The sequence below is a fragment of the Carlito syrichta genome, unplaced genomic scaffold, assembly GCF_000164805.1.
Source record: "Carlito syrichta isolate Samal-C Ts95f unplaced genomic scaffold, Tarsius_syrichta-2.0.1 Scaffold293132, whole genome shotgun sequence".
Taxonomy (NCBI): domain Eukaryota; kingdom Metazoa; phylum Chordata; class Mammalia; order Primates; family Tarsiidae; genus Carlito; species Carlito syrichta.
Window position 1 is genome coordinate 25,709 of NW_007237228.1, and position 15,242 is coordinate 40,950.

General features: G+C 44.1%; 1 protein-coding gene across 1 annotated transcript in view; it reads left to right on the forward strand.

Annotated features, from left to right (window-relative positions):
• The window catches only part of LOC103256692 (collagen alpha-1(XXII) chain-like), a gene marked incomplete at its 5' end in the record, with an annotated part of 60,133 nt that overhangs the window by 22,016 nt on the left and 22,875 nt on the right, over window positions 1–15,242 (forward strand). Inside the window, 5 exons of the mRNA XM_008054473.1 lie at window positions 1,715–1,768; window positions 6,109–6,162; window positions 11,020–11,064; window positions 12,133–12,186; window positions 13,677–13,730. Coding sequence (XP_008052664.1) covers window positions 1,715–1,768; window positions 6,109–6,162; window positions 11,020–11,064; window positions 12,133–12,186; window positions 13,677–13,730 — 261 coding nt within the window. The remainder of the gene's footprint in view (window positions 1–1,714; window positions 1,769–6,108; window positions 6,163–11,019; window positions 11,065–12,132; window positions 12,187–13,676; window positions 13,731–15,242) is intronic.

Sequence of the window (15,242 nt, forward strand, 5' to 3'; positions counted from 1 at the left end):
AGTTGCCCAGGCAGGTCTCGAACCCATGGGCTCAGGCAATCCACTCACCTCAGCCTCCCAAAGTGCTGGGATTACAGGTTGAACCACTGAGCCCATAAATCTCTTTATCTGTTGAGTGCTAACCCCATGCCATGCATAATGCAGGACCTTTTATATATTTGTTAAAACATTAAATTCTCACTTTGCATGTAGGTATGAGTATCCTTATTTATTAAAGGAAAGGAAACTGAAGCCCTGAGATGTTAAAGTATTGCTCAGTAATGCACAGTTAGCAAAGGATCATTTTTTTCTCTTGGAAAGCCACATGTATTTCTCAGATTATTCTCTGGGCCACACTCAGCCTGCCTTAGCATTTTCTCAGGTACAGTTCTTACCACTTCCAGGGAACCAAGCACGTGCACCAGGGGTCCCCCAGGTCTCCCCTCAGCCTTCATCCTGAGTTTTTTTGTTCTCCTCCTCACATGCATTTCATTCAGTTGTACTGGTTGTCATTTTTACACGCTGCCCACCTGACTCTCCTACCCACTACTACCATGCTTGGGGAGAAATGGTTTCTGTAGTTGACCAGGAGACGCTTTCATAAAGAGTTAAAGGTACACACTGAGCATTGGAACAGTGGCCTGGATGAACATTGCATTTAGATCCCAGTCCCAATGTCTTCCCACTTGGGGCCAAGTCACTGACATGAAAGGCACTGGTGGGGAGTAGTGCGCACTGTCATGGGCAGCCTCATCACTGGTGCCTTTACCAATACCTGTTTTGTTAAACATTACAAAAGGAAGCCTTGACTCTATGACACCTACTGACTCTGCAAGGTAGGTTTATCATCCCTCTTAGGAAATGAGGCACCAGAGAGCTGAGAGTTTCAATAACTTACCCAAGATCATATGCTTAGTAGGTGCAAGCAGGATTCAAACCTTGCTGGATTAGATTCACTTTCCCCCTGCCTTGCTGCTTTTTCTCCTCAGAACCCAGATCCAGGTGACCCAGGATTGGAACCTAAGCCAGCTTATGTCATAACCATCACACAGAATTATACCCATCTTCAGAGACTCCTAAAGAAAAGCTTATCTATCAGACATAATCCTCATGGAGGATTATCGTGTCCTGTCTAGAGCAGGAAGTGGGCTAGTAGCGGTGGGGGACAGGTTCGGGGAATCCTAGAATCATAGTGTGACTTCATGGAAATGAAGAATGCCCATGGCCTTTCTGTGACCCAAACATGCTCCTTGCTGTCATTCTATGAGCCCCTCCTATGTCCCTGGAGCTGGGCTAAGGACTTTTCTGCATGTTATTGAATGTCCTCTTTATCTCCATCAGCACGTGCCTCCTCAACCCCCCTGACTATCACCATGCTCCTCCAAGAGGTCCAGATAAAAGGCCCTCATGTCCTAAATTTGACCTCTTGGAATGCCCAAGAGAGGTTTTTGTTTTTTTTTTTTTAAAGCAAACAAACAATGATGCTATCGCAAAATGTGTTTCTTTTCTACTATGTGCCAGCTACCATAGGTCAAACAGAGATTCCCCAGCCAGGATCTTGGGGTTGGGAAAGAAACCAACAGATCAGAGCAATTCTGTCTTTTGAGACATCTTTCTTAGTTGCTGTGAACACAGCTACTGGAATTTAGGCAGCAAGGCATGCTGAAACTGAATTTTTCTTTCCTTCCCCTCAAATCATCTTTGATCTGATAACTGATTTGAATTTCTCTTACAGGGAGAAGAAGGCAAAGAGGGTAGAGATGGAAAACCAGGTCCTCCTGGAGAGCCGGTCAGGGACTCTAAATTTCTTATCATTTTGCATGACAAATTCATAGTTTCTTAATAACAACTAATTCTTTGTTAAGGAGTTTCTATGAAACACGTACAATGATGGGCATTTTTTTAATGCATTATTTCATTTATTTCTCCCAACAATCCTGCCGGTAAGCACTGCTATCCCCATTTTAAAGCTGAAAAAACCTGAGTGTCAAGAAAATGAAATGACGGGTCCAAAGTCACAACACAGGCTGGTGACAGAATTGGAATCTGAGTCCAGTTGGGACTCCTGTCCCTCTTTCCACATTTAATGTTACTGCCCCATGAAGTTTCAATCCTATTGATGTGGGAGGGGAAGCTAGGGCGTATTATTCTGGCCTGAAAGAGAAATCTGAAAAGACTAGAATGCCCACTGAAAACCTGAGTGGCACCTGCTAGCTCCAGATATTGTGAGTTTGCCCCCCTTTTATGTTTTAAACTCTGGCATAGAGTTTTTGTTGTCATTGTGTCTTGTTTTTCTTTAATGTCAGCTGTCCAAAGACACACAATGAGATGGACCGAGGATGTCTCTGCAGCCCGATTAGTTGTTAGTTGGAAGCATACAGGGATTTCCAAAGACCCATATCTTTTGACCTTAAACTTGTACTCACTGAGGTTGGTGGATTCTTCTTGCCTGTGGATCAAGAATCCATGATAATGATAATTCTTCAGTTCCTGATAGCTCTTGTATCTTGCCACTACATCGAGAGAAAGGTGAAGGATGGCCTTGATGATTTAAAGACCTAGGTTCTCCAAATGTCCACCTGTAGGAGGCTAGTTAAATTATAAGACATCCACCCAAAAGGATACCCAGAGCTGTTATGAGGCATGAGGATGTTCTCTAGATACTTATGCAAGACTGCTCCTAGATAGATTGTTAAGTGAAAAAGCAAAGGTGTAGGATGGAGTGTATAGTCTTCTCTATTTTGTATAAACATAGGTATGTGTGTATTATTTTAAAGGTTGACATTGAAAAAAATCTCTGGGAGACCCTATAAAACACTAATAAAAGTAGTTTCCATCCATGGGAGGATGATTCTAAGCCAAGCAGATATAGGAATGAGAAAGGAACTTTATATTTCATAGTATATCATTTTGTTCTCTTTATTTTTGGAGTCACGTGTATGCATTATTTATTGACAAAATTAAATTTAAAGTATAGTAATTTTAAAATATATTTCAAAATGATAGTGATGATAATAATAATAATAATAACAATAACAAGCTGTCTTCTGATACCAGCCCTACTTTGTACAGGTTTTGTGACCTGGGCACATCAGAAAGCATCTCTGAGTTTGTGTCTTTTTAAGTAGAATAAGAATAATACACCAACTTGCCAGCGTTGCTGGGGAATCAAATGAGGTGAAAAATTTGTCCAAGGCATCAGGCTTATCTAACGGTTAATTATTTTAGTAAGCTACTTTTCTCAACTGCCCCAGTTTTAACTCCTGGAGAGGTCAGAACTGTGAAGCCTTTAGCGCCCTAAGTGGAATTACATAAAAGTTTCTATAGTGAGGTTTATGTTCCATTTAATTTGTTTGGTCATAAACTATTATGACTCATTCTGGATCTTACGCAACTTGCCGGAAGCACCTTCTTTATCATTTCCAAAGTGTGCCAGATGCTGAAACCAAAAGTCACCACTGAGAGGAAGAGAAAGAGCTTTTAGCAGCTGAGAAAATTGAAAAGCTCCGGATGAGCCGCTGCAGGCTGACATGCAGCAAAACCACCCGTGGTGGACAAATGGCAGTCAGCCTGGAGAGAATGTGGCTAGCGGGGAAGGAGATGCACATACCACACTGTAGCTGACAGCTACTGTGTGTGTCAGGGCACTGAAGCTACCTAGGGCCAGGGCGCTGAGTGCTTTCTTACATTTTCCAGTGGAGTCCCCAGAAGAACCTTATGGGACTTGGGTACCATTACTGTTCCTAAATGAGGAAGCGAAGGCACAGAGAAGCTCAGAGCTTGGCCAAAGTCAGAAAGCTGGGAAATGAAGCATCCAGGACCCATACTCCCAGGGCCTGACCCAGGAATTCAGTGCTGCAGAGCAGATCATCGACCTTTCTGCAGAAGCTGTAATATTCGGAGAGGCTGCCATTTATGGTACAGGATAAGTGAGGACAACTGGTCTTCACTCAGTCTGTATATTGAATGCCTATATCAGACTAGGCCTGTGCCAGGCTCTGGGTGTATGCTGATACGCGACAAACCTATTCTGGGTAAGCAGTGGTCAATGCAGGAGGAGACAGGGCTGGTTCTCCTGGATGAGGCAGGAGGAGACAAGACAAGACAAATCTCACCCAAGAGGCTGCCCTGATCTTATATGTCCATTCCAGAGTTATCTAGTTGTGTCAGTCTTGAATTTCAGAATATATCACTATAAGCAGTTTGGGAGAAAATTGACACAGGAAAAAGGAAAATAAGTAGCATCTGGGATCCTCTAAGATCTTGACACAAGAATTTGGATGCATTTGGGAGGTGATCCCATGAAGCACTAAGGGACTGGGCCAGGGAAAGAAGGAAACTTATGAAAGGCTGTCTGATTAGTGGTGACTCCAGGGGCTGCTGGAACCCAATCTCACTGAGAACCCTCTGATTGCTCCTGGAGGCTTTACACTTGTGCACAGCTCAAAGTCAAGCACCCCCTAAGGTCAGAGAACATCCTCATTCTGAGTACACTCTTCCGCCTATATAGGAACTAACTGTTCTACAAGGGGCAAGTGCCCTCCTGGGTGAGCCCGGAGGTTGCAGTCAGGAAACATCAGCATCTGCTGCAGGTAGTAGGTGGTCTGTCTTCACTTTGACCTCTTTCTTCAAGTTCTTACATCTAAGGGACACGAATGGATAGACAGTGCATAGATGATTGGATGGATGGAGACACAGATAGGTGGGTATAAAAATAAACTTTTGAGTTGTCTCTTAATTTTTTATTAAGGGATATTTGAACATTAATTATAGTGTAGGATGAAGTGCCGAGACTGGAGGCAAAACGTCTGGATTAGAAACCCAGTGGTGTGACCTTGAACAGATGACTTATCCTCTATATGCCTTGGTGTTTTGCGTGAGTGATAACGAGAGTCTGATATTATAGTGTAAAGCACTCAAGTTGCTCCTGGCACATGAAAAAAGTTCAGTAGCTGCTGGTTGTTCCATTTTTCTGCTGGTGCTTTGGTCCAGTGGGACTGTCACAGTTAACTTTGGTGCAGGAACCATGCTGGGCCTATATGCCCTCAATCATAAAGATCTAGGAGGAAGAACTTTCCTGAATTTACAACTGTGCAACAGATCTAGAGAAAGAAAATGACATCCCAAGATTACACAATTAGACTTGTAAGAACTGGGACAGAAGGAAAAACAAACAAACAAACACACCTGAAAATCGGAGCTCTGTAGCCCACCCATCTTCTTTCTCTAAATCTAAGAATGTTCCTTTCTGTCTACCATTCCCCAAACGGGCTCCCATGGTCTTCAAAAAATGAGATGAAAAGAATGTTTAAGAATGGGCATATCCCTCAGTCCAGCTGCTGCCCATTCTGCCCATCAGTCATCATGCCCTTTTATCCATTGTCCTCTGCTCCTTCTTCCTCAACACCACCCTCCAGCCTCTAATCAGTTTATGTGGACCTGAGCCACCAAGTCTTTCACTGGCTTCTATTCCTGGCTTGGTTCTATGCAGGACAATGCCAAGCTGTGGGCAGTAAAGAATTTTAAGTAGCAAGAGTGTCCCCATATGTTCTTTATGTATAAGAAGATGGAGTGGGACAGAAACTGTGTAAGTCTCAGGTCACCTCATTAGTGGGCACAGCAGCCCACCTGGAAAACAGCATCTGCTTGGGTGTGACACTCAACTGGAATTAAGTCTGGCTTTGCTATTTAATACCTTGGTAAATTGAGTTATTTGATCCTCATTGCCACCATTGGTAGAGTGTAAGAATTAATAACTGCCTTGGAGTTTTTTGCAAGTAGGTATAAAGTCATTTATAATTAAGATGGCCATATAATTTCTCATCCCTACCAGAACGTTTCTGGTAGTAAAAAGGGGCACAAAGAATAATTAATTAGGGAATGAAACCTGTGTAATCAGCATCCTCAGGAATATAATATAATAGGCCTGAATAATACATTCAGGAATGTAATAGGCCTGAATACATGGTGGAGATTTGTGTGGTCTAAAGTGGACCAAAATGCTAGCAGAGGGTTAGTGGGGTGGACAGAGACTGGCTTGTGGGAGAACAACAGGAAGTACAGGCAGCCAAGAATAGGAGGAGCCTTATTAGGTTGTCCTCAAACTCTTTTTGTCTTCTTTACTCTCAGGGAAAAGTGGGAGAGCCGGGTCTGCCAGGACCAGAGGGTGCCCGAGGCCTGCCTGTAAGTACACAGCCTGTGTTGTCGATGGTAGAATCAAGCCTATCAACTACACAGCTCTTACCTCCATGAGCAGCGCCAGCCCAGACTGCCTGACTATGGGGTCTCAGAAGCCCCTCTCTTCCAGATGGTGGTACCTCTGTGTAATTGATTCAGCTTTTTCACATGCCATCACTGGAATATTCATTTACAGAATTGTGATTGGTATTACTTTGTTGTTGTTTTAATCCTTCTGATTATAATTTAAGCGAGGTTTCTGTGGATGCTAGAACCCAAAAATGAGTCTTAATTTTAGCATTGAACACTTCATTCCTAAAGGTTTTTTCCCCCTTTTAAAAATTATTTTATTTATTTATTTATTTATCTATCTATTTATGTATTATGAGACAGGGTTTCACTATGCTGCTCAGGTTAATCTCCAACTCCTTGCCTCAAGTGATCCTCCCACCTTGGCTTCCCGAAGTTCTTGGATTATAGGCATGAGATACCACATCTCAGCTTTTTTTTTTTTTTTAATTTGTTGTAGAGACAAGGTCTCACCAAGTTGTCCAGGCTGGTCTCAAACTCGTGGGTTCAGGCAATCCACTTACCTCAGCCTCCCGAAGTGCTGGGAGCCACTGAGCCCTAGCTTTTTTTTTTCAATTATGAAAGTAACCCATTCTCATTGCAAAATACTAATAATGATTGTGGTAATAATAAGAAGAATAAGAAAAAATAATATAGAAAAGAAAATAAACTTACTTATAATTCTACAACACAGAGGTAAAGCTCTGTTAACATTCTAGTGTATTTTTTCTAGTTCTTTTTCCTATATATGAATTCCAATATTCATATATTTATATTTAAATCTATATCTAGCTATTGAGCTGTGATATGTACAAGCATACACAGACACTATTTTTCTATAAAAATGAACTCTATGTACTTTAGAGTTTTTTAGTGGTTTTTGCTAAATGTTTTACTTATTCTTTTTTTTTTTTTTTTGAGTTGGCGTCTCATTCTTGTCACCCAGGCTGGAGTGCAGTGGCACGTTCATGGCCACTGCAGTCTCAATCTGCTGGGTTTAGACAATCCTTCCGTCTCAGCCTTTCAAGTAGCTAGAACTACAGATGCATGCTTCCAGGCCCGGCTAATTTTTTTTGTGACTTATTGCAGAGATGAGGTCTCACCAAGTTGCCCAGGCTGGTTTTGAACCCCCGGGCTCAGGCAACCGCTCACTTTGACCTCCCAAAGTGCTGGGATTACAGACTGAGGCACCGCACCCAGCCTTACCTATTCTTAATATTAAAATTATTTGCACAATTTCTTAAATTGTTTTTGGAAAAATAGATTTTTAATAAAAATGCTAAAGTTATCTGACAAGAAGTAGAGATCACAATGCTAGTTCTAGTTCTGTAATGATGCTTTTCTTTAAAAAAATTCAGTAAATATTCTGGCTAGTATTCAATAAGAAGAAAATAAAACACAAAAATCCATTTTCCTTTTTTCCTAAATCCCCTTGTTTTTCACATGATTATACCAGAAGAAAGCATAGAATAAGGAATACTACCTTGTATGGGGATTATAATATTGAACTAGTGGTCAGTTTTTTTTAATGGTGACTCCTTGCTGATTGGAGAGAAAGGGGCTTCCCTTCAGTCAGAGAGACCCATGGGACCTGCCTTGAGGACAAGACCCATCTCTCAACTGAGAGTTTCAAGGAAGGAACTGAGGTTAGAGACCCAGGCAGTAAAGGGAAGTGAAGGGAGACCCAATTTTTCTAGATAGTGTCATATGAGCCAGAGCAAAGTTTTGAAGAATGGCGTGGGCTTTGAGATAGACAAACCTGGGTTCAATCTTTACTTTGTCATTTACAGACTTTGGTCACAAGTGGGACCTTTCTGAACATCTGTTTCTTTTTCTATGGAATGGAAGTTATAATTGTTTCCACTCCTGCAGGGTGGTTGTGAGACCTAGGAAGAAGGTAAAACATAACATTCCCAGCCAAGTGCCTGGCACGTTGTATGTGGATCCCTCAGTTGGTGCTTTTGTCATGAGTATATGAGAGAACACTCTAGAGTCCCTGCCCCTGGGCTAGCTAGATTTGGTATTCTGGGGTCCTTGAGGAGGATGCCAGGCCCCAGGTAGTCCCCAGGCCCCTCTGAGGAAATGTAAATGGCCTGTTTTGAACGGCTCGAGAGAAAATTGGTCCATTCTTGTTCAGTCCTGACAGCAACTCTGCAGTAGTAAGTTCCGTACTAATTTTACAGATGTGGAAACTGAGTCCCAGGGAAGAGAAGTAAAGCTCTAAGATTCCGCAGCTAGAAAGTGGAAGCCAGGCTCAATTCTAGACCTGACTCCAAAGCCAGACCATTTCTGTAAAATTTAGGAGTATATGACACCACTTTCTATAGATAATACCAAAAGCTATGCTAGGTTGGCATTTTTATTATCCTCAATTTATAGATGGTGATGTTAGGACTGCGAAGGTGAAGTGACTTTTTGATGGTTATAGCGGTTGCACCTGGATCTAAATCAGAGACTTTCTCCTTCCCTTCCTCCTCCTCCTCCTCTGTCTTCTTTTCTTCTTCCTCCATTTCCTCATTAGTCACCCACATGTCGCGACAGCTCAACATCTCATTTCATCCTCACCACAACCTGGCAGAGCAGGGATCGTTTTCCTTAGTTATAAGCACCAAGGCTCATAGAGGAGATAAGAAATGCAGAAAGTCACTCAGCTCATGGCTTGACCCAAGCTCCTGACCTGCTGCCGATGTCCTAGAACCTCCATATTCTACCTGCTGCTCTCAAAATGACCTGAAGAGCACCCCCTAGAGGCCAGGCAAAGTCACACTATGAGCCATATTGGGAGGAGCCACATGCCCAAACAACACATTTCCAGGTAACAACCACTAGACATCAAAGTGGCCTCTTTGGTTGAGTTCTCTCAAATAGCCTGGCCCTAGGGCTTTACTCTCTCCAGTAAGTTCTTCATTTGCTTTTTGAGATCAGGAGATTAGGAGATCAGGAGATCAGAAGATAAGGCCTGGGTGAAAACTGGTCTTGTTTCCAGGGGTCTATTTGGTCATAAACTGTTGCCTTCATAGTGAGAGGATGATAGTGGAAAGGAAGATGGGCTTTGCAGTCAGGCCTGTGTTTGAGATGCAGCTCTGCCATTCATTATCTGTGTGATAGGTGGGCCTGAGCTTCTAGTTTCTTTAAAAAACAAAACTCATCTTACAGGACTTTACTACACTGAAATGAGAGCATATGTAATGAATGTAGCACATGCATGGTAGGGCTCTACAGATGGTATTTTCCTCTCTTTTTTACTCCATAATTACACCTTCTTCCTTCCCTCTTTCTCCTCCTCCTCTCCCTTTCACTTCTTCTCTCTTTCCTCTTCTTCCCTACAGTGAGTGAGGAGTTAGGGCAGGAACTCACTGAGGTCTCTTCTTAACTACTCCTGAGCAGGGGACAATTTCCCACATGCACTATGGTTCCTGTCTGTGGGGGTAATGCTAGACAAGTGAAATTAAGTTCAAGACCCTTGCTCCAGGTGCTTATCAGACTCTCTGACAGGTGTGTGCAGGCAAGTTCAAGTTGTCCAAGTTCATCCCAGGCAATGTGTACTGAGACCCAGCTCACTCTGTGCTAGCCACTGACTGGAGAATAGCTGTGTAGGGGGCACAAAAGCAGGAGACTTGGAGTAGGACTCTGGCAATGGTGGTACCTGAGATGACACCAAATAACAAAGATGCAAGGAAGGTGTTAGAGAGTGACGGTCGGAGGAGTGATTGATGGTGGAGCCCATAACCAGAACCAGTTGATAGGAAGGGTTGGAACCAGGAGAAATTTATCAGATGGGCAAGCGGCATGCTGGAAGAGGGAACAACATGTGCAAAGGCCTGGACGTGTAACAGTGTGATCTGCTATCAGAACCACACACAGCTGACTGTGCAGTTTGGAAAGGACACAAGTGAAAAGGTAGACAGGGGTTTCCCAGGGAAGATTTTACCAAGGAAGTCTCTGCAGGTGGGAAAAACTTTGTGATTCTAGGGCTGGGGAGATACTGTTCGAACAGTCAGGACAGAAACCGGGCATAGACTTCGGGAAGCTTTGGAAAACGAGAGGGCCCTGGATCTGGACAGACCCACATGGGTCCACATCTCATTACATCCTAGCGCTGGGGATTTGGGCAGGCACTTTCCCTTTCTAAGACTCAGTGTGCCCATCTGTGAAGTAGGGATTATGACATAATCCCTGGTGAGTAGACATGATGGCCTCAACTCTGCTAACACTTTAATCTTCATTCCCAGGGCCTGAAGTGCTATAATGTAGCTTCAGATAATTTACCTTCAGGTTGCTATTCTGAGCCAGAAGAGCCCAGCACTATAGCCCAGAGCTGGGTGCTGGGTAGGACCGGTGATGGCCACAGTAATAAGGAAGGGACCTGGGACCTAACCCTGGGTAGAGATAATATTGTCTTCAAGGAAACCATCTGACTTGGGAGTGGGGCAGAGAAGGGTGGTCCAAGCCAATTGATGTGAGACTGGGAAGATTGGGAGAAGCAGGAGTTTGGGAGACACCTGAGCCATGCCCCAACACTCTGAGGCATGTGTAAGATGAGCCCCAGAAGCCCTGCCCATAGCACAAAGGGAGCCTGGAGGAAGCACTCTTCATGTCGAGCTATCAAGTGTCTGGCACCAAGCCTGGCACAGGGTAGGGCTCAGGACACTCTGGCTGGTAGCAGATGAGGGGAAGCAGGCTTAGCCAAAGTAGGTGGGGTAGGACACAACTAAACTATCACGTCAGGTACCTGACTGTTCCAGCCTCCTCAGCCTGCTTTGTCGGTGAATAACTGCATTCATTTTCATCTAGGGTTTCAAGGGACACACTGGCGATTCTGGTGCACCTGGTCCCCGGGTAAGTGGATGTCTCACTTTGGAAGTCATTCAGGTGACACAAAGCTGACTCTTCTTAGACAGAGGATTCCTGTAGCTTTCAGGCCAGGGCAACATCTTATCAGAGAAAGGGCAGTGGGCACTATTGACAACAATATTTCCTCTCTGGGTTTGATGCTTCTGGGTGGTTCTTCTGGAGTCCAAACGTTGATGTACAACCAATCAGTTTAGCCGATTCACCCTGGAATGAGGTGTGGTTTTCATCCTCTGGGCCATGCATATTGACTCTGAGCCCTGTGAGGCAAATGTTGTTATTGGACTTGTTTTGTAGAGAAGGAAACTGAGGCCTAGAGGAGATGGGCAATTTTCTCAAGGCCCCAGAGCGTATATTAAAAATATCAGCTTTATCCCAGATGAAATGACATTGGAGTGAAGTGGTATGACTATGTCTCACCACAGCCTTGACCTCCTGGGCTTAGGCGATCCTTTTGCCTCAGCCTCCTGAGCAGCTGAGACTACAGATGCTCCCCACCGTGTCTGGCTAATATTTTTTATTTTGTGTAGAGGTGAGGTCTTGTTATGTTGCCCAGGCTAGTCTTGAACTCCTCTTGGTCTTAAGCATTCCTCCCTCCTCAGCCTGCCGAAATGCTGGGATTATAGACATGAGTCACCACATCCAGTCTGGAGCCTATTTTCTTATCCTTTAGCTACTTCTGCCTTCTCCGAATGCCCAAAATGGAAATGAACTCAGGGGTCATCTGTTTAGATCCTTTGCATGTACTGGATAACAAGATGAAAGCCGAGGTGTAGGAAAGTTCAAATGGGTCAGCAGATAAGGAGGCAGAATTCCAAGTGGGACTGCCAGATTCTTCAGCTGCTGCTCTTACCAGCCTGCACAGTGCTGAGAGGAGCAGCGTGGCCCCAGGCTCTTGCAGCTGGCCGTGGGTATACTGCAGTCCCCATCTCAGGGCCAGGACTCTGTGTACAGAGGCTGACAGTCCCCTTGGGTCTCTCCATCTTTCTCAGATGCTCAGATGCACTTGTGGTTGAAGCATCTTCTTTCCCTAACACCAGGCCTTTTTGTTTCTAGGGAGATCCTGGTGCTATGGGGCCCCCTGGCCGGGAAGGCTTGCCAGGAAAAGATGTAAGTAGCAGCCCTATGGGGCCTGGCTGGACCAGGTGGGGATGGGGATATCAAGTAAGTGACACCCAGAAACTGTACCACAGTGTTTGTGGCAGCACTGCTAAGAGGTACACACAGATGCCACTGATCAGTTGGTGTGGATGAGATTGGAGTTTCCAGTTTAGTGGGTTGGTGCCTGGGTCTTGTGGTTAATAAGGAGACTTTTCTCGATCAATCGTGATTTGTTTGTCTTTGGTACCAATGATGGTCTTAAAGTGGACTTGAGAGGCATTTTAGAATTTCTCCCGCATTGTCACCATCTCCCTGGCTCTTTAGTACTTGTAAAAACCATGCACCCATCGTGGCCATCACTGCCATGTGCTGTGTTACACTTTATGTTGCTCAAACAGCTCTCACACTATTATTTGGTCTTGGGATCTGGATAGAACTAGGAAAATTTCTACCCGATTATATAAATGAAAAATCTGAGATTCAGAAAGGTTAAGAAACTTGTAGTGACATACACAGAGTTAGGGGCAGGAGGGGCCAGCCTGGAGCCCAGGATCAGCCAACTCTGCAAACCCCTGGAGGACCAGCCATCCACAAGTGGTATCCTGTGGGGAAATTCAACACACAGATGCAGCTTGGCCTCCCTGGAATGGGTGCTTGGCCAGAAGGATAGACACCAGGTCCTGAGGTTCAAAGTGGTATCATGCCTGCTCTGTGAGTCCCTTAGGACCTGTGTTTAAACTGTGAGAAAGTGGACCCTTCTCCATTGGCTCCTGATACACAAAATCACATGGATTTTTTGACTGGTCTGCTAGGAGAAAGCCAACCTGGTGTACATGATTTTTTAGCATTGAAATCTGTTCTACAAAATCAACATGTGTCGAGCCCCATGCACTCAGCTAAAAGTAGAGTCCACTCCTGCCTCACCCCGAAGGGGGCCTCTCAGAAGGTGAAGGGCAGTTGAGAATCCTGGCATAGCCAGTCCCATCCAAAGCCCCCAGTGATTTCTAGGAAAGGCAAATAAGGTGCTACCCAGGCAGAAATGTGGCTGAGGTCAGCTCACCCAGCACATCACTGGGACAGGAGCCTGGGATGCCAGAGGATGGAGAATGCTTTCTTCCCTGCATCTCAACTGTCTGACTCTTTTATTTGAAAGAGCCATTGTCTAGATGGTTGGACAGTCTGCTTTGTGTGGTAGCATGTCCAAGTTTCTGTTTATTCATCCATAACATGATTAGGATTATGTCCCTGTGGACCCCAGTAGAGTATGTCTAAATAAACAAGTAGATCGACAGATGCACAAATGTGGACTTTAATGCATTTATTCATCCACAGGAAATGAGTTTGTCCAGATTTGTAACAACAGGTGATTAATGATGAAAAGTTTTGACAACAGTTTGTTGAATCTCTTGGATAACTTGGTGTGGTTCACATTTGAGGCTATGCCCCCATCATCTTCATGAAGTAACGGTGATAACAGGACCTCTCTCCATTTGTTCCAGGGGGATACTGGACCCACAGGGCCACCGGGCCCCCAAGGACTGAGGGGACCACCGGTGAGTTTTGCATTGTGACTAAAGTGCTCCGTGTCTTCAAAGGGCCTGTTAATGCAATGATATTTGGTTGATTCTTTCTGGTGCAACCATATGTGTTATCAAAAATGGCAGTATGTCATTTGGTAAATAGCTGCCCTAAGTCCCCCTAGTACTCTTCCCCACATGCTCAGGTTATATTCTGGAACCACTCACTCACAATACAAACATTTAAAAGGTGCCACTTGGCACAGAAGGGGTCCTATAGCATCTCACCCTGAGGCCCTGCTCTAGCTTTGGGTCATCCTAAGGGTTGGTACATGCTCTGTGTATTAGTTTCTCGGAGCTGCTATAACAAAGTATCACTAATGGAATGGCTTAAACCACAGAAACATATTGTGTCATGATTCTGGTGACCAGAAATCTGAGACTAGGATCAACAGGGTTGGGTTCCTCTGAGGCTGTGACAGGATCAGTCCCAGGCCTCTCCCCAGCTCCTGGGGTTTGCTAGCAATCTGTGACCGTCCTTGGCTTATAGAAGTACCACTCTGATCTTTGCCTTCATCTTCCCATGACTTTCTCCCTGTGTGCATGTCTGTCTCCCAAGTTCCCCTTTTACGAGGACACCAGTCCTTCCTGGTGCAGCATGACCTCAGTTGAACTAATTGCTTCTGCAACTACCCAGTTTCCAAATAAGGTCACATTCTGAGGTTCTGGGCATTAGAAACTCAACGTACTCAACATATAGATTTTAGCAGTTTAACTCATAACTCTGCCTGTGGTTGATATGTATTTTGGATGTTACTCCTGCTTGTTTGTGCACCTAGGAAAATCCTTCTTTTATCTGAGAGCAGCCTGAGAAGGTATGGGAGAAGAAGATAGAAAATAGATATTTAGGTGCTTAAACTCTGTGTATGGAGAAAAGCATTCATCACCCCTTTAAACCCAGGGACCATCTTAGGGAAGTTGTGTTAATATATATGTATATATATATATATGTATCAGTCTATCTATCTGTTGTCATAAAAGTGATCCAGGCTAATTGTAAAGGAAATCATACAGGGTTGCATATTACATATAAAGTAACAAGAAAAAATTACCTCTTTGCCTTCACTCCAATCCCACACTCCAGAGGGAGTCACTTAATTAAAAGCATTTTTTTGTATCTTCTAAAATATTTTCAGTACACCTACAACCATATAGAATACATAATTTTTGCACAGCACTAAATCTTTTGCAACTTGCTTATTTTGTATAGATTATATGTGTGTGTGTATTTTGAATGAGTAATGGAATAAACAAATGAGTACATAAACCTGAGATAGATATACTGGCTTGAGCTTTAGGTGGGTTTAAACCTAAGCATTCTTGAGTTCTCCACCCTACCATGGACCTGCATGTGCTGCGTCTTCTGGATTCTAGAGATGGAGTGTGTGGCAGATCATATGCATTTGGATGTCACATCTCTTCAGACCTCACCAAGTGGAGCCTGAACCAAAGCCCAGGGTCCCCGGAATGTGCACTCCTAAAGGGATT